This window comes from Neolamprologus multifasciatus, chromosome 12 (genome assembly GCF_963576455.1).
Source record: "Neolamprologus multifasciatus chromosome 12, fNeoMul1.2, whole genome shotgun sequence".
Lineage (NCBI taxonomy): Eukaryota > Metazoa > Chordata > Actinopteri > Cichliformes > Cichlidae > Neolamprologus > Neolamprologus multifasciatus.
In genome coordinates, this window is record NC_140450.1 from 14,119,247 (window position 1) to 14,145,539 (window position 26,293).

At 36.8% G+C, this 26,293-nt stretch overlaps 1 protein-coding gene across 1 annotated transcript in view; it reads right to left on the reverse strand.

The window, feature by feature from the left end:
- ipo11 (importin 11) overlaps nt 1-26,293 on the reverse strand; it is a 124,520-nt gene that overhangs the window by 77,018 nt on the left and 21,209 nt on the right. The window contains exons 8-15 of the mRNA XM_085181588.1: nt 20,031-20,079; nt 15,755-15,825; nt 15,399-15,591; nt 14,356-14,508; nt 13,640-13,683; nt 11,563-11,653; nt 9,316-9,363; nt 7,752-7,857 (exon numbers count right to left, since the gene is read on the reverse strand). Coding sequence (XP_085037714.1) covers nt 7,752-7,857; nt 9,316-9,363; nt 11,563-11,653; nt 13,640-13,683; nt 14,356-14,508; nt 15,399-15,591; nt 15,755-15,825; nt 20,031-20,079 — 755 coding nt within the window. The remainder of the gene's footprint in view (nt 1-7,751; nt 7,858-9,315; nt 9,364-11,562; nt 11,654-13,639; nt 13,684-14,355; nt 14,509-15,398; nt 15,592-15,754; nt 15,826-20,030; nt 20,080-26,293) is intronic.

The window sequence follows — 26,293 nt, forward strand, 5'->3', positions numbered from 1 at the left end:
CCGCTTTTCATTAATCTAACAAAATTTCAGCTTCATGTTTGAACCCTACTTACTTTCCACCAAAACCTTAATAACGGTCCCTTCAAATCTTGGCCCCAATAAAAATTTCCATATTGCTTTCAACTCTGGATTAAGTCTAAGGGCAAGCATTTAATTAACGAATAAGCACACATATGAGGCATCAACAGGCACATCCAAGAATCAACAGGCAATGGCATCGGCTTTAATTAAAGAGAGTCTGTCTGCATCCAAAACGAAGAACCAGCCAGAAAAATTGGCAATGTGGAAGGAGATGCATGATGCTCAGATCACAGACGTCAGGAAAGTTTAGAGACAAAAACTGCGACCACAGCAGCATTGCCACACAAAAATGAGACGGCATCGTGAGCCAAGATTGGTAAAGACAATTTTTTAAAATCTGCAAATGCTAATATGTATGCATTTTTTAATCTTTAATTCTGTGGCACAGGAATTTCAGCAGAGTTCAGGGCTGAATTTGAAGAGTTATGATTAACAGACATAGGAGGAAAGTTTATGTAAGGAACACGTTTCCTGATTTGGTGATGGTTTATCAATGTTTGATTTTTGGCAAGGATCTGTCCCGCACAAAGAAATAAACAACATTTATGTATATAAGCAATTTTTTTTTTCTACATTATGTTGTAGAAAACCAGTTGCAAAATGTCTTTGAGTATCCAACAAATAAATCTTTAACCTTCTCAGCATTATTTCTGACTTTGTACTGATGTGACTAACAGACTACACGTTTCCAGGGCTATGTTGCGTCTGTGCATGACTGGAAAAAAAAAAACTGAATATCTGCTTCAGCAAGGGAGATTACAGGTGGTACAGTCTATTATTAGTGCAGTAGCAAAGTGGAAGAAAAGATTAGAGAAGCAGATGGACAGACAGGTTGACAGAGGTATTTGTCAAAGGTCAGACATGACTCATCCATGCTAAAGCTGTTTCCTCCTCCACAACTTCACACAGCTGTCAGGAACCCTGTTCATCATTTCTGGTAAGCCCATGGGAAATCCGTGGACAGAAATGAGCCCAAAGGAATTTTACATTATTGCCGAGAAAGAAATCTTGCACAGTTGAGGCCACATAAATGTAATTTATTTCATACATTGCTGTGTGTATGTAAAACTTTATTTTCCCAATACTTAAAATTCCTAAGCAATGTAGTGTGAGACTTCCAATTCTGAGAGTATGAAGAACCTTTTACACAGTGGCACAAAAGAATTCCCTTTACCATTCCTGCAAAAAGCGATTCAGCCTGGGTCTAAGGTTTGAGTGAACAGTTCTACATCACTGCCGTAAAGATTTAAGCACCATTTTTAGATTTTAGGACTCAAATTTAATTCACTTAGTCAACACCAAATGGAAGAGCTTGTAAGTCACAATCAGAGCTAATGCAAAAGAAACTAAAGAAGAAGAAAAAAACTAAAAAAAATGCAATGATATGACAAGTAGTATTAAAAAAAAATAGCTGCTGCCAGAGCTACCCCTCATCTTCAAGTAAATGCACCTTTAGTACAAATGTGAAAATCCTACATCACCTCATTTCAGCTACTGTATTCACAAGATTTTCACAAAACTTGACCTCTGGTCACCTAAAGGTCAAGGTTACGATAATCGAATGCATCCAAGGTTTTTAGTAGATGCACCTATGGAATCATTTTGAAAATCCTAGGTGTCGTCTTTCTCAAGTGATCCTGTTCACAGGATTTACAGAACACTTAATCTCAACTAGTCCTAAGATTTTTTAGATGTATGCCTCCTCATGAGTTACTGTATTCACAAAGTTGTGTGTCCAAGCTGCCTGTGATAGCATAAGACTTCATGGTTGAGGGATAAAAATGGAACCCCAATACAGTCCCAATCAAAAGTTCAAGACTACTTGAAAAATGGCACACACAAAAAAAAAAAAAAAAAATCGCATTTTGCATGGTTGGATCTTAACAACTTTCCAAACAGAGCTTCAACATGTAACAAGGAGAAATGGAAGTGAGTAAATGCTTTAAAACAAACAAACAAACAAAAGAAAACCCAACAGAAATCAAACTTCCAGGAATTGGAGTTGGATCGTTCAGTGTCTTGACAGACAGCCAACTGAATCCTCCGGCTCAGTGCTGGTTAAAAGTTTTGGGTCTTCCACTTGACTTTTCATAACCCTCAGGATCATTTAAGAAATTCCAAATGACTGCCTTGCTGCGTCCCACCTCAGCAGCAATGGCGCGCGGTGAGAGACCCTCCTTATGCAGTTCAACAACCCGACCATGTTCAAAAAGGAAAACTTTTGGGGGGTTTTGCCTTTGCCATCAGAATGTCATGACAGTGTGACTACCTGACAGAAAGTATTAAGCCTGGTTTTCAATTAATTGCATGCTCAAACAAATGTTTTGTCTCCCTCACATTTATTCTTGTTACATGTTGAAGCTCTACTTGGAACCTTGTTTAGATCCAACCATGCAAAATGTGATATTTATTTATTTATTTATTTATTTATTTTGCCATTTTTCAAGTGGTCTTAAACTTTTGATCTGGACTTCATAATAAGCCCAGTTTTGTGAGTGCTTGTTTTCCCCAAGACTTGACCCCATGTAAACATGTTTGTATCACAACGTGCTTGTGATACAAACCTAACAAAAATCAACCCAATGTGTCTAAAACTAGCAATAAGAGAACACCAAGACTTAAAAGGTAACAACTTTGAAAATTCTCTTGGCTAACCAACAGATGCTTTTTACTCCAGACAGACACATCAAGCAACAAAAAGGAATGTCAAAGTGCCAAAGTGTTTCACAGCCTTCTATGCTGGCAAAGCCTGGAAGCAAAATAATTGAACACAAACCATATCTGTTTAGGTTACAACAAAAGGTGTTTTTTAGGCTAAACTGGGATGTCCAAATAAATAACACAAAAAAAAAGTTCTCAGCTATGTCCAAATACAAGTCATGTGTTAGTTCTGAATATGTATGAGCTTCAAGATGCCTCGCTATCTCCTCTATTCTTGTCAGGCATGCTGTCCCGTCACAGGTAAGACAGCTGTTTTGGCTTAGGCAGAAAAGGGAGGAAAATAGTGACAGCAAGTTAAAAATTAAAGTACTGTTTCTCACGAGGGCTCAAGTGTGACTGGATACAATGTGCATCTGTGTAGTCATTATGCCAAATACTGACAAACAACTCACTGGCTGCCTGAGGCTCAGCCATAGGTGTAAGCCACACACAGCAGCTTTGCTGACAGATTTGGGTGTGAATACATGCACTGTTACTACTTCACACCAAGTGATACAAGCAGACTTATCCAGGGCCTAAACTTATCATGAAACCTGCAAACTGCAAGAGGTGCAAGGGCACTATTAAAGCCTTGTAAGAAAAAATACATAAAAAAAAAAACCGCAAGCTAGCAAATAAACATCTACATAGCTTCTACTGGATGAGCGGCTCAGAAGCATTAGATGGAGGGTGATTTGTCTTTAATACAGAAATCACAATTCACAATCAAATATCATTTGAATGCAAATTATATTCAAGTTGTTTTTAAGTCTTGTAAGTAACTCAGATCTCAGTTGTAAACACCATGAACCCTAACCCACTGTAGACTTTTTAAGTTTGCATTCTTAGGCAACACTTTGCTAAACGGTTAGGGACCCACAGCCCTGAAATGCTGATTTGTTTTAAAATGGAATGAAAAAAACATTTGGCAGATTTCTGATCTAAAGAATATATTCAACCCTAAAGAAACTACTCAAGATGATAAGTGGCACAGAAACTGTATCCAAGCAGGAAACAGAAAATCCTGTGAGTGAAAGGAGTTTGCCAAAGATATTGATTCAGCTATTGCAATGATACTGTTATTTGCAAGAAACTGGTTTTTCTTGCATTAATAACAATTATACCTGTCACCTGAGCATATTATTGTGGATCTCTGGGATTCTATTATGTGTGAAAATGTGAGATCACAATATGCACGCCATAATAAACACTCCAACAGTGAATACACAAAGGGCCAAGGAAGGCAGACAGTTCAGCATCTGGGAATGTTCTGGTAACAGTGACAAATGTGCATCGAGCAAGTGTGTCAGCCAGAAAACCTGCTTTGAATGTGACGTCTGCAAATACCAAACAGTTATTGTCCCTCTGCTTCTTTCTTCTTACTAACACTGCCAAGTTAGAGAGCTATTTTAGCTATTCTGATGCTGTGCTTTATTTGTTGCTAGTAGTGGCTGGTCTGTGTGTGTGTGTGTGTGTGTGTGTGTGTGTGTGTGTGTGTGTGTGTGTGTGTGTGTGTGTGTGTGTGTGTGTGTGTACTGCCCTAATCTCTTTACATACTCAAATTATCACAAGATGTAAGGCCCCCACTTAAATAAATGAATACATTTTAAAGAAAGGACTATTAGAACATTTTAAAGGTGTGATACTTTCCAAAATGTCGCAAATCACAGAAAGTTGAACAAAGCAGAGATAAGTCAGGTGGCACAGGCCACTACAAGTAATTACAAGTCTACAATAGAACACTTCATGACCTGGACCCCACAATTCAGCAGTATCAAATCCACCTACACACCTTTGGGGTGAACTTCAAAGCAGCATCAGTAAAAAAAGAACTTCCACTTATAAACCTTGGGGAGCTGTGCGAAGCACTAATGTCTGCTTGGTTAGCTTTGATACCAAGAGCACGACGGCTCTGTGGTTCAGTAAGTGCCACAAGGGTGACAACTCTTTCAAATGTGGGCCTTTACTGTATGGAACAGCGACTTTCAACTTTATAGCCACGGAGTGCATATATAGATATACTATATAAAATGAGTAGTTCAGATCCACTGTATATCAAAAAACCTGCAGATCACACATATTTGGAAGTTTAAAGTGTTTGGATTGCAGTCATAATAAAGTGTTCTGAATATACAGCTTTAACATCAGGTGGCTTTAGATCAACTAGGCAGGAACGTGTGCATATGTGTGTGGGAGGGGGGTTAGCGGGCTGTGATAAGGCGGGTTACAAACAGCAAGTTAATTGCAGTAACATTACACAAGTGTATTCTTATTTGTAGTACACCCCACTGAGAGCTGAAAATAAAATACTACATTCCAACTTGAAAAACAGGATAATATACTGACAGTGTAAAGACAAGCATCACAAAGATGAAGTCCTTTAACAGATGTAGGCAGTCATGCATGAGCACTTGAAAACAGAAACCTCTGACTGCTACAGAGAAAAACTCCACGCACCAAGGGAGATCATCAAGCATGTCCCTTTTTAAACCATCCATGATGAATACACATTCCAAACTTCAGAAGCCCCATCAAAGTACTGTGGGAACCATGTGACAGAAACACAGCTTCATTTGCACACCACAACAGAGAAATCAATGAGAGTTGAAAAGTTTATCTGCTGTCCTCGATGTAACTAACCTTGGCTTTGCTGAATCCGAGTACAGCTCAAGGATATGTTTTATATGACTTGCTTTGTTTTGGTGGACCACGAGTCGGAATATTGACTGACTGATTGATAAGGCCAGTGTCTTTTTATGATCACATTTTTACTGAGAAGATAAAAGACAATAATGAATTTATATTGTAAGCAATGAACAGGCTGTTCCACTGTGTGCCACTCTTTCAACATCATCATGAAACATTGAAAGTATTTTATTTTAAAAACAAATACACCGACACATTTTGTAAAATTTATGACACATATTGAGTGTCATGCTTCTTTGAGTAGCCATACCGCAGTGTCTACTGCTTTGATTGTGCATTCACACAGTAGTGCAAAAAGAACTCCGAGACTCATTGCTTCACCACTTCCCAGCAACTGAGGAGTACCGCATATGACATGCTTCCAGAGTTTTAGCCGAAAGGGAATTTCTTACTGGCTTCTAATTACTGTTCTACTTTACAGTTTTAATTTCAATTTGTCACTTGCATCAATTTTAATGCCTCTACACTAGCAACAGCCGTAGCTTCAGGCACTGAGTTTTCAGATTCAAGTTGTGCCTCTCTATCACCCCTATCTCTCTCTCTCTCCATTCATTTTATCCACACCCTTTATTGGGAAGGCCATGGATAAAATTCTTAAAATTTGGAAGAAACATTCAAGTGGATTAAAAGATGGCCACTCTGGCCTTGCAAAAAATGTTTTGGACCACAACTCAAGAATTTATATGCCAATTGTGATAAAATATGACACGGAGTCTATCAGGTAAAACTCATGCCATGCCCAAAAGGTCAGAGGTCTAATGTTCTTTGACAGAATCTTGTGCATAATTATTTTATAATCATCAATAAATAACATGTAAGGATTTTGATGATATTTCACATTTGGTCAGATGATGAACTGGTCATCTTTGTTAAGCTGCAACTTGTGTGTTTTCTGGTTGGTGCAGTAATTCAAATAGTCTTCGACTAACACCATTAATGTGTATTTGCATGAGTGCACAAAAAATTGAAAAAAAAAAATCAGAGCTGGCATTTGACTACATAATGGTTTTTGGGTTTTTTTTTTTTACTCATCTTCAGTGTTTTCCAGGAGTCTCAAAATTTAAAATCCTCCCTTAGAGTAAAACTGCATTCTGTATTGTTTCTTTAAAGTCTGGATTAAGCTTTAAAAAGAGATTAAAGCCCAGGTAAAAATGGAGGGGTTATCTGCACTTGCATAGCCTGGAGGAATAATCAGTGTGACATCAAATACCATGCACTGTGACGTCAGCACCAACCCTCGGTGACCAACCTTCTGAGTGCTGCTTTGATTGTGTATTGTGTTTCGTGTGTGTGTGTGTGTGTGTGTGTGTGTGTGTGTGTGTGTGTGTAGGGCACTTCCATTGTTCTTCATTTCCACACCATCTCACCTCTGGTCAATGTCTCCCTTTTCTAACACCTTTTAAATCCCTCCATGTAGCAACTCATTGTAACTTTAGCTGACTGCCTGTAGAGCCCTTACAGAGTTCTTTCACAGTTTAAAAAAAGTTTTTCTATTGAGTGCTGCTGATGTCCGCATTTGTCTGCTGCTTGTAAAGTGATGTGAAAACTAGCAGTATTTTTTAACATAACCATGACAGAAAAAACACCCCAAGTATTTGTTACTTATGAGCTTTTTTGTATGCATTCAATGTGCTACAGGCTGTGAGGCTGTGAGAAAGCTGGAGAGGTTAATAGTCAATTAACTTGAGTACACTGGAAGGAGTGTTAAATATGCAACATAACAGACATTGAAACTGAGCTTGCATACAGTAAAACACCGATTACAAAAGAACTGCTAAGCTGCTTCACTATTATAATTTCAACCCTGAATGAGACCAATGTGGTCAAATGAGACATGTTCAAAAAAGGTAAGTATCCCCCCTCCAAGCCACCCCCAACAATCAATAAATAAATAAATAAAAAAATAAAAATAATAATAAAATTCCTTTTAATAATTCAGTAACCATGTCATACAAAAATGAAATCCTTACAGAAGGCTAATAAATTACTTAGATGTGGTATATTTACCTCTGTGAGGCCATTAGTGATTTAGGCCAAAAAAATAATTTTATTGTTTAATGTTATCTAAGCAGTAATAATTAGAGTGAAATTCCAAAAACTCATTTCACAGTCAAGTGGTCAACCTCTTCTAATTTAGTTAGATCTGGTATGTTTTTTTTCCCCATTAGTGCATGCTTTAATATTAAAATACTTAAAAAAAAAAAAAAAAAAAAAAAAAAAGAAACATTTAAAAATAGAATATTGAGAGAAGACAAAAAGAATACCTGTGATGGCTGACTTGCAACTCTCCAAGAAGCTGATTCTTGAACCACTGGTCAAAGTCCACATTGTCAAACAGTTCATAAGCTGCTAATCCCACTGCATTGTATACTGCAGAGAAAAAAAGTTACACTGGTTACAATACTCACAATACGACTGACATGTTTCCCCTACAAGAATCTTTTCATTTAACCATTGGTTAAATGCTTGTGCAACACATGCACAGCAGCACAGACAAACAGCTCTTGGGGCTCTTTGACGCAAGTGAAAACACAAAATTTGACGAATTAAACTGCGGGGGACCATCACAAAAATGTAACTTCATCCAACTTAACATGGACATTTTAAAGAAGCGAATAAAAGCAAAATGGCTAAAGCTAAAGCTACACAGAGCTTAGAGCCAGTCAGGCTCTGCCGGCCTTGACCAAGCTTGAGATGTTATTAGCAAACTTGAAAACTGGTAAGGTAAAACATGTCAGGTAAATGTCTGTGTAGAGTAATTTGGGGTTACTGGAATGTAGCTATGGTTTCCAACAAATTAATGCTTGTTGTGAAGCTTTCATTCTGCTAACAGTAGGCTGAATATGCTTCAAATATGCAGGCAAATATTAACATACAAAACAACAAAACAAAAAAGAGTACATGTTATAGAAACATAGACATCATAATAATGATACTATAGGTTATGCTTCAGGCAGAAATTGGTGTAATGGTGACTAAAATGAAGAGGAGTGCAATAAAAGAATAAAAGAAAAGATGAGATTAGAAAAAGAGTGACAGAATGAGAACAATATAATATAAAAAGGGATAAAAGAATACACACAATATAAGAAATAGTAAATGGCCTGCATTTGTATAGCGCTTTACTCAGTCCCTAAGGACCCCAAAGTGCTTTACATTACATTCAGTCATTCACCCATTCACACACACATTCACACACTGGCAATGGCAAGCTACATTGTAGCCACAGCTGCCCTGGGGCGCACTGACAGAGGCGAGGCTGCCGGACACTGGCGCCACCGGGCCCTCTGACCAAGAAATAGTGGCTGTTACTATTTATAATTTATCTTCAGAAGTAATGAATTTTGAAATGGCAAAAAGCAGAGAACAGGACTGATAAAAAAACAAAACGAAGAGAGACTGATCCGATTTACGGAGAAAGAAACAGACTTTTTCCATTATTTTAATTCTCTTGTATTATGTAAGGCTGAATATGGGCAACTTGTGAAACAAAGAAAAAACCATAAACCAGCAAAAACAAGGGAAATATAATCATTTAGGTGTCTATGATCAGATTCAGAGGAGTTTAACACTTTAGATACATATTCTGTCATTTATTTTGAGAAAAACCGGGACTAATGATATGATGTACAGAAGTACAAAAGTAGCAATCTTATATTATACTACTGACAAGGGAGGGAAGTCTCAAAAGGCAGCTAAGAGCTCTTTGGAATTGGTCTTTTTTGTTGGGGAAGATTTTTGCGTTAGAACAGTCAAACTCTGATACTCCCAGCATGACAGGGCAATAATACTACAATGGAGTAAAAAGTATGTGAGCTTTTGACTGACCTGCATCTTTCATTAGCAACTGAACAGAGTCTTCCACATTGGTTGGGCCTGAAAAGACACAAACATACACTGGATTTAATTTCAGTAACAAGGCAGAATCAATACAATAAGCAATATAGCAGCATATATATTGTCCCAGTATTGTTCTTTGACAGTGGAATGTATATAAGGTATGCAACTGACAACTGGAAATTAAACAGGCACGGTTCCAATAGATCGGTCTTGCTTAAGCCATTTTGATGGGCTGTTCTCGCTCTCTAGTTGTATACTCAGGTTTCAAAATCAATAGATGTCTTCTTTCAACCATAGAATTACCCAAACTGGTGTTTTCCTTGCTCCAGCAAAACCAATTTCCACTCTGACACTTAAAAGGAAAAGTAGCTCGAGAGACGGGGCAGAAGAGGACCTTGTAATCCACCCAAGTGAGTAATAGCACGACCAATTCAGCAACAGAACAAGAGCTACACACCAGTACCCCCATGAGATGAGGAGCAGTGTGCCAAATTTGCGTGTGGACGTGACCGAGAGTTTAGAAAGGTGGACGTAATGACAGCCAATAGCAGAGTTCATACTGACTGTTAAGCTTAAATATTGAACTAAATCTGTGCTTCATCAACAGATGTGAATAGACTATGCAAACTGCCTCAGACCATGTGTATGAGCAAATAATATATACTTATTTAGGTTTCCAGACTCATGTCACCTAAAATTTGGTCAAAAGTAAGAATATTAATATTTATTATTATAATACTATTATAAAGACTAAAAATATCTTCTTCCCATCAGCCATCGGGCTACTCAACACCCACAATAAACTCCAAGCTGTCACTAAACACTGACGATACTTGGGTGGGGATACAAGAAACCATGTCAAGTAATATAAATATTCATATGAAAGGGCATGGAGAAAGCTCTACAACAGACATTTTATTTTTTCAATGCAATGCCCAATCACGTCACAAAGATGCCATAACAGGCCCACATCATGTTGTAATATAGAGATTATTAAAATTTTAGTATAGCCCTTGCTCTTCGAGGGAAATTGTGTTTTTTTTTTTTGTCTTCATCTTATTCTTATGTTAAATGTATGAAAACTTTTAAAAACACTTCATGATGTCATTTATCACTTGTCACTCTAGTTTCAGTTACAGCAGTGAGTTTCTTATCTTGGCTGATACATGAGCCATACCTTCACCTGCTCCCTTCATACTCTTTTGGTCTACCTGGTGGCCCCACTCCCCCACACAAACTTTGATGTCAAACCTTTTTTTGTGGCTTCAATATCAGCCACAGTGCATGTCTCAGGGGATACAGAACTCATCTACTCTGTTACTGGAGCCTGAGCCTTGCTTTTTTCTTTCCCATTTTTACCATTGTCATTTCAGAGGAAACACTGTGGAAAGTTGAACCTTCTCTGACATTATTTTTTAATCCTTTTTTTTGGTCAGAAATTCTCCTGCACAGAACGTTCCAAAGTTAATGTTTCTTTATTTAGAGAAATGGAGGTGTTGCTAGATTGTGAGCCAATCGCTAATATAAGCAGTGCAGTAAGAACAAACTCCAGAATATTCCATGAATCTGATGGTAGTTTTGTGTGTTTACTTTTTCTTCCACACTGTAAGTAAAATTTATATGCAAATATTAGTGACTCAGGGCCAATTTCACTACTTACAGCTGCATGAGTAAGGGTATATACTGCAGCTGAACAGAGGTATTCAACACAATCTTTACACAAGTACAACTTCTTATGCAAACTTCTTAAATTAAAAAAATCACTTATTTTATAAAAAGTTGAAATTAAGATTACTTGGCACAAAAATTGTTGTTAAAAAAAGATTTTTTCTTAAAGTTTGTGTTTTGTTTCTGTGATACTTGCACTTTTTTCCCCTAAAAAGGACCTCCTAGGATATGAATTGTCACATATTGGTGGGAGAAGTTGCACGTTGTTTGTTTCATTTTTGCCTTTTCTATTGTTTGTTTTAGTTTTTTAAGGCTAATAACCAAAAGAAAACCCAAAAGCCCACTGTTCACCACAATCAGGCTACAAAATGATTTGTACAAACATTCTCTAAAATGATGATAAACTGAATCTATTTATGCATTATAAAGATGTATGAGTGTGTTATTTCTAGCTAAATGTGCCCAATTGACTGGCTCTTGCCTATACAGTTTTCATTGCCAAAGTGTTAAAAATTCACTGGAATGAAATTACACTATGTGATTTATAGCTATAATGCTTAAACTGACCCTGGAGATTCTGAACCATATCCAGCAGCACTGGTGTCAGCGTCTGGCTGTAGTTGTGGAAGATATCCAGGAACAGTACTTCTGTGCAGGGCTAAATACAGAAATAAGTTAGAACAAATAAAAATAGAGACAGGTAGTTGACAGAATATTAACATATGCAGCATCACATTTAGCTCAAGTCATTACAGTTACTTTTTATAGGATCACAATTCTTTAGTCTCAACAGCACCTGGGGTTCTGCTGGGCATTTAGAGGTGGGATAAGGTGAGGAGTGCAGCTATCGCATTAATATTTGATAAGGACAAAAACAAAAGTCATACAAAAAGGTGCGACAAACATAAATAAACAATACATTGTGTTCCCAGTTCAATAGAAATACAATCAATATAACACTGTTAGGGGATTTTAGTGGGTGTCAGTGTCTATGCTCAATAAAGAAACGGCCTAGACAACTTCATTAGTTTACTGGGTTAAAAGAAAAAGCATATTAAAAAGGTGTAAGAAAGAGGTCATGGTCTGTGCCATTTGTGAAAAAATCCCATTTGCCACAATATCAGTGAGAGCTGATATGCTGGTAGTATAACCGGTCCTCTTACACGGTACTTCAATCAGCTTCATGAGAATAGGACAAACAGAACAGATTCTGATACAGAAACGATCCGTCCTGAGGTTCACAATGTGCTAAAAAGCTGTTCAAATACGTTTTGAGAAAAGAACAAGTCTGCCACTAAGCCTAGTGGTTGCTTATTTTAGCCTATATTTACATGCACAATTTTTAAAAGTAAGTGTTCTACTTGAAAAGCAGCAAACTCTTTTGTTCATTAAAAAAAATTACATATGAATCCATTGTAAATCAGCATACATTGCAGTTGCAGCATACATTTGTGGATCCTGAGGCTATGAGCGTATCTGTGGCTATTTTAAAACTTCTCTCAAAAACAGAAAAGCTTCATAATTAATTGCCATGCACATGTATGAATTGATGTGTGAATTCAGAAGTTACTAGACTCCAACATAAATAAATAAAATCATCCTCTAAGGCATTCAGTTTTATAGCGCTGCATAAAAAAAAAAAAAAAAAAAAAAAAAAACTATCAGAAAGGAACACTGATGCATTAAAAGGTATGAAAATTCACAAAATTGTTGTTTTCTAGAAGAATTCAAAACTATGAAGTAATTAGATGTTTAACACGTTCTTAGACCATAAAGCCACTTTTCTTCTGCTGCTCATGGCTTAAATGCATAAAAACTTGTACAAGGCTTGGAGTTCACTGAAATATGTGTTACTGTACTTCAAAGAAACAGCAGGGCAGACATTTGTCATCTGAAGTGATGAAAGTAAGTGGAATGGGGCACAACACAGGAGAGGGATAGAGAAGAAATAGGACCATGGATAAAAGATTATGTCATGCATCAGCAACAGCTGAAGATAAGCCTCTAAAACTAACTAGACTCATGACAACCTTTAAAACTCCAGGCACCACTAAATGTTTTATGATGCTGCAATGTATACAGTCAACCAACACAGAACTGCACAGCATTTCTGAAAAAACAGCACACATAGAAATATGTAACAATACCGCTGCAATTAACTGAAATGAAACTGGCTGTTATGATCATTTAAATCTACATTTTTATGATTGTAAAGACAGACATTAGAATTGATTTCTGTCTGTTCTCGACATTCAGTTTTACCCCAAAACACAGGGGATCAATTTATTTTTGCTTTATTAATTCCTCTAATGCTTATTTTTTTGTATGATGAGGCAAATATTTAATTTCCGTCTTTTGAGCATAAGATCGAACAGACTGTTCTTCCATACCAACTCAGTGTGCTATATATGTAACAGTTCAAAGTACTGGCACTCATATAGCACTTTCCTATTCTAACTGAGCACTCAAAGCAAAGCAAAACATTCACCTTTCCATAAATGCTCATGAATGTACTGGTAGAGGGGACTGAATCACTGATCTTCTGATTAGTGGATGACCTGGTCTACCCTCCTGAGCCACAGCTACCCTATTAATTTACCATTTCCCTGCACATATATATAGATACATATAAAAATATACTTACCCGCAGACTGTATTTCCAAGAGTCACCACCTGTCTCTTCCACAGCTGTTACAAAAAATAATTATCTATTAAAAAATGTTGATTAGGAGGTGATGGCTGACACTGCACAACAGAAACATCATATATATTATGACAAAGCCCTGAAATTGCAAGTGTGTTTTCTCACACACACTCCAATATGTGGCTCTGACTGACTATAAAATTGGATCCAAATGTCAACAGACTGAACTCCCACACTGGGCCCTTGTGGTTTTAGCTTTATGAAGTGTTTTGTCTGAGTGGTCAGTGTCATTACATAAAGCCTGTGAGGACACTATGATGTTTTGAAAATATATCAAGATCTCAAATGCTGCCTATAACTACAAACGCGCACCAAGAGCTATACCCTATAAATTATGTCAATTGACAGTTTTAAGGAGAATCAAAAATAAGTATTATAAATCACAAAGTGATTTATAATTAAAAAATACTTTAATTAATTTAATTAAAGTATTTTTAATTAATACTTTAATTAAATTAATTAAAGTATTAATTTAAATTGCTTTACATCTGCAAACTGTCCAATTTATGGATCAAGGGTATTAATATAATATGGTCATATGATGGTAGCAATCATTTACCTAATGCTGTAGATTCTCCCTAATACATCAAAATTTAAAACATTGCAAAATCCATACAAGTTCAAATTTGCGAGCATATTTGTAGATGTGATATTACCAAAGCTCTCAGGGTCCTCTTCCCACATTGCTAGCTCTTCCTCTGTGAGAAGGAAGTAGTGTGAGACAAGCCGACGTCCAATCTCTGTCAGTGTGGGGTGGGTGAAGAATGCCGTCTTGATTTTGTGAGCTTCCAGGCTCTCTGGTTTACTGTCTGAAGGATGGAGAAATACAACAATAAATAAAGGAAAAAGACAACATTTCAGTCGTAAGTCACCTTAAACACAGACACTTTTCTTCAAAATATTGTTACTTAATACAATACAAACATTGTATTATATCAGTACTGTCGCTACAGACATTTAGTACGTAAGATTCCTAAATATAAATAAGGACTGCAAGGCAAAATCTCTTAATTTTAGGCAACGGGCAGCTGAAGTAATCCTCAAGTGTGACTCATATCTTTGCCGTCTGCTCATTAACTTCAAAATCATAATTCATTTTAATGTTTCTGGTAAAAAGAAAAAGAAAAAGAATCTGCTCTGTTGCTCATTTTTTATTTTGTATTAATTTGTGCATGATTTAAGGTTACAGTAAAAGAAGAAAATTAAACAGCCCTTTAACTTCCTCATTTATCTTCTTTGTTATAGGAAAGCAAACCTGAAGTCATGACCAACTCTGACACAACAACAGTCAGATATTCGAATGAAACTCAGAACCTTGGATTGTTAGAATGGGAAAGTTCTCGAGTAAGGAACCCCAGAGATTATGCTAGCTGACAGAAGAAAGACCAACTGCTGTGCCATTTGCTAATGAAGCACTAGAAACCTCAGGCAGCTTGGGAAAAGAAAAAAAAAATACATGGAGCTGCGATGGAGTACAGTGACACCGATGGCGTTATAGCCCTGTGCTATTGAAACTCACTGTCAGTGACGTGTATTCAAGGGCTTGTGGCATTTCTGCTGACTTTTAAATCACAAACCTAAAATGAAATGTTTATTACCTACCAAGAGCATCATTTTAATTTTTAGTATTATCACGTATATTTTTCAGTTATTCTCCAACCCTTCAGACTTCTCTTTCCCCGAGACACTCACAACTTACCATCAATGTTCTTGGCGGGTTTGTAGGCATCATTCTTTACAATCATCTTGATGAGGTTCATGCACTGAACAATAAAACGTTCAAAGGTCACTCCCTCTCCTGCAGGCGTGAACACGTAGGTAACAGCAAACTCCAGGGAACGCTGAATTAGCGGTATAAATGCGCATGGATGGTATTCCAGGAAATCTAACAACTACGTGAGAGGAAGGGGTAGACAGAACACAAGGACAGATACATAAAAACTAAATTAAAAGAAGCTATAACAGGCCAGCCTCAGAGGCAGAATGCACAACCTATTCATGAACAAGTAATGCAGTCATTTATATCATCATAAATTAACAGACGGGTCAACTCACAACTTTAGTGTACAAAATGATGGTCTTTTCCAGCTTTTCTCTGCATGTGCTGTCTGAACCAACCTGGCGACCTGATATAAAACAATCACATAGCTTTGTTACTTAAAGCAGTATTACACTAAATATATGCATGCAGCATTCTTGGAACTCATTTCATTTAGATCCAAGATACTGGACTAAAAGGTAGGAAGCAGGAGCTACATCTCCAACTCTTATTAAACTCTTATTTAAAAACAAAAACAAAACAAAAAAAAAGAAAGCAAGCAATAATAAAAATTTTAAGAGCTTTATAATCCTGGATATTCAATGCACAAAGGACAAAAAGGAGGAGGAAATAACTGAAAACCTAATCACTCTGAATTAGTCGTTAGCTCTATTTTGGAAGAATTTATTTAGGACGTCTTTGAGATCAGTATTAGTATTTTATTCTAGTATTTTCCACTTCAAGGCCAACCTCTTCAGTGATTAAGAGTTTATTACTTGCATCTGAAATAAAAATGTTTAAGATCTCAGAGCTTAGGCAGAAAAGCCTTAAAGATAAAGACTGCCTGCTAGATAACAGTGATAACGACCTAACATTAACAGACATATCATCTCTAAAGATCTTGTGTTGGCAGTATAGTGGCATTATTTTTATAGAGGAGTTACTCTATTGTGAAGGCAACAAAAAAATCTGATTTTTTTAAGCAAGATCTTCAGTTTGAGGATTTAGAAATAATCAATATAAAGATCAGAAGAAGCCTCAAAGTCTGACAAGAAAAGCAAATAAGTAAGCATCAAAAGTCTTTATAATTTCTAATGGCCATCAATTGGTGCACTTGATTTTAGTAAACATTTACCTAATGCATATTAAAGTAACAACCACATTGGAAAAGTCATTTTCAATGATGCTTGATAGTCACTTTGTAAATGAATGTTTTAGAATAAAACAAAATAAAGCAGATATGATTTATGGCTTGGCTACCTTGTGACTGAAAGTTCCTACTGCATGTGTATGGTCTCCTCGGGTTCTCAGTCAGATTCACATTTTTGCTTCTTAAGAACTTAGAAGGATTTTATATTAAAATCTAGGTCTGAATATCTTTAAAAGTATCTTTTAATTCCAGTGACATCTATGCATCAAATACAATTTCATCAACATAAAAATGGTATTCTCGTATGTGCAGAATAAACAGCAGTGTGCCCAATATCTAGGGACACATTCATCAATCAACTTGGAATATGAGTTAAAATCACTACGAGTGTAATACACCAAAAAGAGATGATTTTAACCGATGGTAGAAAACATAACTGACATTTTACTTATCAAGAGATAGGGGAAAACCCTTTCAAGGATCTCAGACTGATGGACAAAAATAAAAATAAAAAAAATAAAAGAAATTCCAAAAACATGTTGCTCTTATTATCCCAAGTGAGCTAACAATGCCATTTACATCAATAGCTGCAGTACAAGGAAGACAGGAAAGAAAAGAAAGGGGGGCAAGAAAGTTGACTCTCCAGCTGAGACTTCCTTTTCTTTAAAGTCAGATGCCCACTACACCTTGCTGACTGATAATCCCATGAGTCCTTTACAAGCGCTGATGCATATAATAAAGTACAGTAATATAAAAGCTAGAAAATAAATGACTCGCTCCCTCTGATGTAAATTTTGGCTCCATAAAACCACTCCTGATTCTACAGGCAATAAAGATGTCCTCTATAGTTTACATTCTTGCCAAACTCATTGATGAAATCAGCTCTGCCAACAACAGTCTCACACATTCCTCTGACCACTTGTGAGCATGCAAGGTCATTGTTTCCTTCAGCTTCATACACACTTAAACTTCCATCAGCATGTACTAATTTGAAATGACAAAAGCTTCACTAAAAAAGCAAAATAGGTTAATTTTGCTTTGTTTACTTTTTTGGCCACATATTCTTGAGCCATACAAATTTTCAGAGCCCACTGCATTCTAACTGAATTTGTGCTCGTGGTATTGTTTCTCTGATGATATGCAACAGTTGGTAATGTTAGATGTGCAAAGTCACCCACGTACTAAGGAACCAATATCTGAGCGATCAAAAATATATTTATTAAGCAAAGAAACATATTTGAAGAATTAAACATTTATTCATTGTTATTAAAAGATAAGCAGCTAAGAAAAAAATATATATGTATATTACAAGAATATAGTAACTGACAAAAACAGACAGGCCATCTGTCTTGGAGTAAAAACCTCAAAGATAAAGAGTCTGACATCAGAATGGACCACAAACATCGTCCCCAAGATACCAGTGTATATAGCTGACCTTATCAGACTGTGCAGAGCTGATATTTCTCACCACAAGCACTGAGCTGTCTTTCCGTTTCCCCTATCTCTCAGGCCAAAATACCAACAGGACCATGATCCTGTCTCCACTGCCATCAGCAGGGTGAATATTAGAAGTGATAGTACTGACTGATACTGCTAATGATATTTTTCAACATCTGCTGCTACGGCAGATGGTGGAGTTGTGCCTGAGATTTATCTCAAACTGATTGGATGCTTTTATAGAAAAGAAAAAGAGACCATAAATAGCAAGATGAGAAGGAAAGTAAGCTTACGCAGCTGCCAATGACCCAAGTAGTTCCCAGTGGATAGAAATCCAGCACAAGGGCATGAGAAACCTGATGGAACTGCACTGCTCAAAAAAACTTAAGGAACACTTGATCATCACAAGAAAATCAATGGCTCCATAAACAGGACTTTACGGAGTCTGGTTCTGACCGAAGTCATGACTTCAATTAGGTAAAACAGGCAGCCAACGTCCATGGTGCTGGGCTGTGAGCACAGGTCCCACTATGGATGTTGGGACTTCGTGAGTGTTGCATGAAGTCTTTTTCTGACAGTTTGGTCAGGAACCTGCACATTAGAAGTCATTTTGTCACCTTTTGTTGAAGAGCTGATGCCGTTCAGGGTTGCCGTTCTACAACCCTGTCCCACTCTCCTGAAACTGCTAGAAAACAAAGCAAGTTTTCTTCCAACACCATGTACTGGCTCCATGTACATTCTGGAGGAGCTAGGCTACTTGTGCAACCTGAATGGGCTGCAGATACTGTCTTATGCTATCAGAAGTACAAGGACTAGGACTTGCTAAAAGAAAAACGTGAGAAAAAAGTCAAGACAGATAAGATCAATGGTCCCTGCTTTTTAAATGTTAACACTCCGGACCCTTCCCATTTTACAATTTATTTACAGAATAGCTAAAGCATACGTCAACTCTAGTATTAAGGAGGGAATATTAGTATTCATGGTTTATTGTCCACAGAGCCAGAAAATTTTTATTATCAAACAGAAAATAATGGAAAAATACACATTCCTGACAAAGAAGCAACAGGCTTTTTGTCTGCTGATCACAGACTAATCGTGAACAACCGTGTAGTCACACCTCACAGGCCAATTGTGATCCAGATGAAAGAAAACCAAAAAGGGATCTTTGGAGATTAGATTAAAAGTAGATTCTAAATTCCTGGATGAATTTCTGTGACACTTTAGTATCTAGAACAACATGGCCCAAAATTGCAAATACCTTCCATCAAAAGAAGTCCCCACTCAAAGGCTGTGATAAAGTAAAACACAGGATACATTCCACACACCCTCGGGTTGTTTTGAGCAGCACTGTTGAAACTCATTAAATACACTATTAAATAGCAATGTTGGCTTTTTGAGTTTGAAGTTTGTGAAGTGAAAGAAATACTGTTTTAAATTCAACTGCTGCTCATAACCCGAATATAAAACTACAGGTCAGGAAAACGTTGAAAAACGACAGTAAAGAACTATCATCACAACTAAAACAACATAATATCAAGGAAAAGAGGCAAATAATAGGATAGGAGCGGCTGATAGGTGGGATTATGTCGTGCTTTTTTTATACCTTGAACTTATGTTCACATGCGCACGCACATGATTATCAAAGACAATTCATTATGTCTTTTAATTTTTTCCTCAAGACATAAAATATTCATAGATTAGGATGTCTTTAATTCAAACTATTTTTTTAATTAAAAAAAAACCTTGTAATTAGACATGTTCCAATACTTCAGAATATAAATTAATGAAAAACAAGGCTCGTTAGGATGACTCTCTCTGAACTTTTCATTTTCAATGCGACCACCTAACTTCAGAAATTATAAATTATCGGAGACTTTTCAGGAAATGCCTTCTGCGTGCACTACATGAAGCACCACTAACACCTTTACTGAAGTGTGAAGCCTACAATCATATACTTAAGGAAAAAGAAAGCAACATATACTTACAGCATTCCAAGAACTGTTTTAGCCTTTCAAACACTGCATTCAGGAAGCCCTAAAAAGGAAGAGAGGGTGAAATAAAGTTTAATCTCTGACATTTGCATTTGAATCACTGATGATGGCTTCATTAGTATTGCTCCAGGGGATATATACTGACAAGGGAATAACTTTTGGTATTTGTGTAGGTGGGGATGCTTGCAGCTTTATTCAGGAGTATACAGCTACTCGGTATGAAAGAGAATTAATTTTCTGTAGCCTGGTATAGTCATGGCTTAGCATGGGAAATTAGATGATAGATGGAGACACAACTGTTTAGTTCTGCAATAATGTGCACCCTTGAGGTCAACAGCAGTGGCATTAATCACGCGTTCAGCCAACACAGTCTAGTCAACAACTAAAGGTCCTAAAAAGAGTGAGTGAAGAAACGGGGGGGTCACAAGTGGAGCACAGAAGACAGTGTGGAAAATTACAGAGAACACGGTTCACAGCAAGCGTTCGATATGCTCATGGTGAGATTTAGACAGAGGAGTATAGGCAAGGTGCATCGGGGGGATATCAAAATGGAGCATGTAGGAAATTACAAACTGTGAAAGGGGGGTGGAAAATAATTTTCAATCAAATTAGCCATGTCAAAAAATATTCTAGAACTAAAGAGGAAGGGAAATGAGGCTAATAGCAATGCCAGGGAAGAATGCACAAGGATGAGAAACGCAAACAAATGTCAGCAAAATGAACAGAGATGGCAAATGGATACAGAGTGATAGTCATCAAATGGGTATGTCAGCAGTACTGTGAGAAGTAGGAGATGAAAAAGGCAGATGAGTGTCAAATAGGCTAGTTCGCTTTGAGAAAAGATCTAAGGGAAAGGCAGTAAGTGGCAATTTAAGTAGTGAATGTTTTAGCTCTGTGATCAAGTATATGGGCACAGACCAGTTTTACAATGGCACAAGTGAATGTGCCTTTTTTTTAATGCATAACTTTTTGGAATGGAGTGACACCAAGATGCTGGAAAGCTCCTGGATGTTATTCATCCAGCTTTAGTGTGTTTTGTCTATGTCGAACGTGCTCTATTGAAATTCTATTGCATCCTCACTCTTTTAGTGATTGTTTGACAATCAAGCCAGGAAGATTATCAACTGCAAAATGAGTTTTACAATTCATCACTGTGGCAGCCTGTGTGCAGAGTGACAATGTTCTTTATTCTTAGAGACAGTATTTTCCAACTCACTGCAGTTCTGCAATAATGCAGTCACTGTGGTGAGAACAAAACAAACGTAATCTTTTCAAAACGCTCATGTCATGTGTAAAGAGATTCATTGTAAAACAACTTTTTAATGGGACCACAAGTATGAACTCCATAAACGATGCCATAGAGCTGTGACACACTAAGCAGAGTTCAGGGGAAGTGCCAACTTAGAACAGATGACTGCACAGCTCATTCTTCTGAAAATGTGGAATTTGAATACACTGGACACTAAAATCAATGGCTTAAAGTAATGTGCAAAAGTATCAGTCCACCGCTTTGTTCCATTTGGGATGCCCACATTTATTCTCCAACACAGCCTGAACTCTTATGCAAGTTTTCTTACAGCCTTCAAGTAATTTTAAGGGACAGTTCTCTGAACTTCTAAGCGGACATTTAAAGCTTTCTTTGGATGTTGGTTGCCTTTTGTTCCATTTTATGTCGGTTTTATCACACATTGCTTCAGTGATGTTGAGGTCTGGGCTCTGGGGAGGCCAATCTAGGATGAGTTGTGTTCCATTGTTCTTATGCACCAAACTGGTTTTTATATAGTTCTTTCCTAATCCACTTAAGCGCTCAATCTTCTTTAGTCACTCACTTATACATGCACTTTTTTCAATCCTTTTCTACCCAAGTGCTTTCTATCTAACACTCCACACACTCCAATGAACAGATTGGAGAGCAACTTGGGTCCAGTATCTCAACCAAGGATACTTATCATACAGACTGGAGCAACCAGCCATCGAACCACTAACCTTATGCAGATATGCTTTTACTACACTGGCAGTGTGTTTAGGATAACCCCCATGCTGAAGAATGAAGCTATTGCCTACCAACAACATTTTCCAGATAGTATTTGATGGTGGATCCTCCACAAAGCCTCCACTGTGTTTTACTGTACCTCTCTCGGTCTCCCCTGTAGATACTGACAACAATCTGAACGAAAAAATTTCAAGTTCGCATTTATCACTCCATAAGACCTGTTGCCAGTTAGAACTCAATTTCAGTATAGTTCTTGTGTAATTTGTCATACCTCAAACCTTTTCTTCCTATTTCCCTTCCTTTCAAATGGCTTCTTGATTATCACCCCTCAGCTGAGACCATTTTTGTTGAAGCTTCAGTGAACAGTAGATTGATCAGCTGAAAGGTCAGATCCATTTCTCAGGTTTCAGTTTTAGGCCTGACACTTCTTTTATCATCCACTTGATCCAGTTTTTTGTTTGTTTTTAGGGCACTGCACAACATGCCATGATATATCATGTTTTCAGCTAATCGCTCTTTGGGAATCACCTTATTGGTGCAAAAATATTAGTTTGTCATCTTTGGTGGGGTGTTTTATGCACTGAACTAAATAAATGGGAACAAATTATGTGCTTTCAGTAAACAACACAATTTAAAATTTGTTCTTCGCTATCCTATCTGTCATGTGTAAACACAAATCAAATCAAATTTATTTGTATAGCACAACACTAGTTGATCCCTTGAATTAGGTGGGTTTTTTTTTAATAACACCTAATTGGCTTTAACAAAAATACCTCCTCTGAAAATGGTCAGGTACAAGGACTGGACTGAACTGGACTGAAAATGACCAAAAAAGAAAGTGTCCACAGAAAAACTTTCAAAGACCTTCACAAAGCCTGCAGAACTATTGCTCAACACCACTTTGTTTTGCTCCTTGGAAGCAAACACAAATCCACACTATTGTATGAGGAGAACAAAGAAATTAGTCTCTATATTCAATGAGCACTACAGCAAGACCAACTAACCAAGCCTTTTAGGATCATTCTATGTAAAGTCAGTCAGTTCCTGACCACTTCATAAGTGGCTAACTGTTTTATTTTGTGTATACCAACTTTTGTATATTTAGTGAAACAATGCAGAATTATGACATTAAGCAATGAATGGGTTGAATTTTTGCTGTATTTCATTTTTTGAGTATTTTTGAGCCCTCATAATTTCATAAGAAGAGGACATAGTTAAAACCGAGTGTCACAACATATTTAAAAAAAAGTCTTTTTTTGGTTCATAGCTATTGTTGGGTAATAATAATGTCTGAGCAAAACAGTACAAATTAAATGTCTAGAATGTAGACTGACAGGAATGAGCATCATTACTTTATCTGTTACTGATTACTTAAAATCTGAAAGAAAACTAGAAATTTTCAAGGGTTACAGTTTTTTTACAGTTATTATGTGAAAAGGGTGCTCAATCAACATAAGTTATAGCATATAAAAGGTGTCCTTTATACACATAATATCAGGCTCATCTTATAGCATGATTCTTATTATTTTGTTATAGAACATTTGACACACATCAGCTATCAAAATCAATGAAGCAACTCAAGCAACCCAGTAACCTACAGACACTTCACTTCAGTTCCTGACAGAAACATGACCTTGAAAGGGAACTGGAAATTAGATCATGCAATATAAATTAAAAGGGTTTTCTTCATCATCACACCCATCATCAAAGGAAGAGCAAAATGAGAGGTGACAACTCATCAAATTCTTAAAGAACTAATCAACACATAAGCATGACACATCCATAAACATCACAACTCTCCAACAAACTTAAATAAAAAACATGGAGCAGTAGCTAAAAACATTCAAAACAATTTAAATTAGATTATTATTGAATTATTAAAAAATACTGGCAACTGCCAGTGCTACCCCTCAGCCTTCTAATAGACACACCTATGACATCAATTGAAACTCCTCAGTGCACTTATTCTTGAGTTATCACACTCAAACTTGCGTGTCCATGCCGCCCGCCGGTGTGGTAGTGACAATTTCCCATCAGTCTTTTGAGCTGAGGGGTAAAAAGCTTAACACATGGCAAAAGAGTGAATAACTATAAGATTTCTATTCAGAAAAAAGGGTAATTTCTTATTAACTGTTTTTTAAATTGATTTAAGAGACATTACCCACTCTGAATCAGCTTTTTTTTCCCCCAACAATAACTTTAAGTTATGTCCAATAAAAAGAAAGAAATGTTGGAAAAAGGAAACATTTTCCTTTGTCTCCAAACAATCAAGGGTCTGACTCAGACTCGCTGCAATCACTCTCAGACAGCTTTTCAAATAATTGCCATTGCAGATAATAATTGCCATTGCCAACACATTGCAATCAATGTGAGACAGTCACAACTTGGCTATGACGCATCTCTGTGCAACAGGGGAGTCGACTCAAATGGTTGCTAACTGGTTGTATTCCGATTATATTCCTATATAAAAGCAAGACTGCTGAGTGCCCATATCATTCTGTAGATAAATCTCCATCCACAGCAGCTACATCACTATCAGAGGAGGGAATTCTCTTTCAGATCTACAAGACTCTGGCTGGACTCTGAATGCAAGTAATTAATGTGGTAGTTAATGTGAACTTCTGCGTATGTAGACGGCAACACGTTTACAACAGATTTTGCAAATTTTACTTATCAAAGTAGATTGCAAATTTGACCCCATTCAATCGCAATCTTATAACAGACTGATAGGAGACTGACTATATCTTCTTGCCATTTTATTGCTATGTTGATGCACCAAAGTCTCTTTCAAGACTGCACCTCACTGTGAGTAGTTGCAGACCTGGTCCCCATCTTTTCAGCAATCATTTGAAAGGCAACAAGATCATTGCACACAATGGGATTCCTTTTTGTCATGTCAGGTTCAAACCACTGTTTTTCCAAGTGTAAATACAGCATTAAACAGTTTAAGATAGTTACTCTGTGCTTAGTCATAATGGCATTATGTTGCTTGTTTATGTGAGAACCTTCAACGCCTAATTATTTTTAAAAGATTACACAACTTCTTCCAGTGCACAGTTGGAGCCTAATATTAATATTTTAAAGAACTTGATTTTAACATAGTGAGTTATATTAAAACATAGTTGCCTAAGTAGATTCAAGGTAGGCATATTCCTGTGTTTATTCAGCACCAGGAGATTGAAAACAGCTATCAAAGTAGTAATTACTAAGAAAAGCAACAATGTAAATTAAATATGAAACACTACAATGAGCTGGAATAACCAGTGAAAGCATGAGGCAAACATCCATTTAATGAAAATATTGTGACCATCTTATAACCTTCAGCCTGGAGGCTAAGTTGTCGTCTCATTAGTGGAGAAACAGGGCGCAGTAAACATTTTTTTCTGTCATAAAAATGTCCTTGCCATCTACAAGCATAAAAAAGCAGGAAAAAAACAAATAAAGCAATAAAAATCAGAAATGACAGAAACATAACAGCAGAAGCACAAAGACAGAAACGGCACAGCAACAACAGACCCCATTTTTAATGTTAATGACTCATTGACCTTTTGTGACGACTTACATTGTATCAAAGACAAAAGGACAAACTGAATTCCCCTTTGGCAACTAACATTTATTTTTAATTTTCAGTTGTTCTGGCTTTAATAGATTGACAGAACCTATATGTATGTATATCATTAATTAGTAATAGCCAGCAATTCTGGATAGCTTCAAGCATATCTTTAATGTCAAAGTTGTTATTGACTGCCTTTACTTTCACAGAGTGCAACAACATACGACCTGCACCTCCAATCTAATCTACTTAATTGGAAACCCTGACTCCAAATAGCTTTTGGGGAAGTCATTAACACAGAGGTTCACTAACATTTTCCAGCCTGTACCATAGATGATTACTCAGTGCTTTCAAAAAAAGACCAGAGAACAAAAATACAACAGTTTGGGATCTGTCAATTTAATCACACTGTGTGTATGAATATGTAACAAATGTACATTTTACTACGAGTTAAAATTCACAGAAGATAAACAAAAACTGAGAAGTTTTGTTGTTTTTTTTAAATGAAAGATCTGATGAGGTCACATCTGTCCGAGGCTATATTGTTATATATATTTCAGCCCACAGGTTATACCAGTGCTGGCATCCTTTAGGTGAAAAAAAGCATAAATCCAGGAAAATAAGAAATACTGCTCATCACAGTTTTACATGGAATTCATTTATGTTCTTTTCACTTGCCTACATATACAGCATAGCGATTTCAGGTAATTT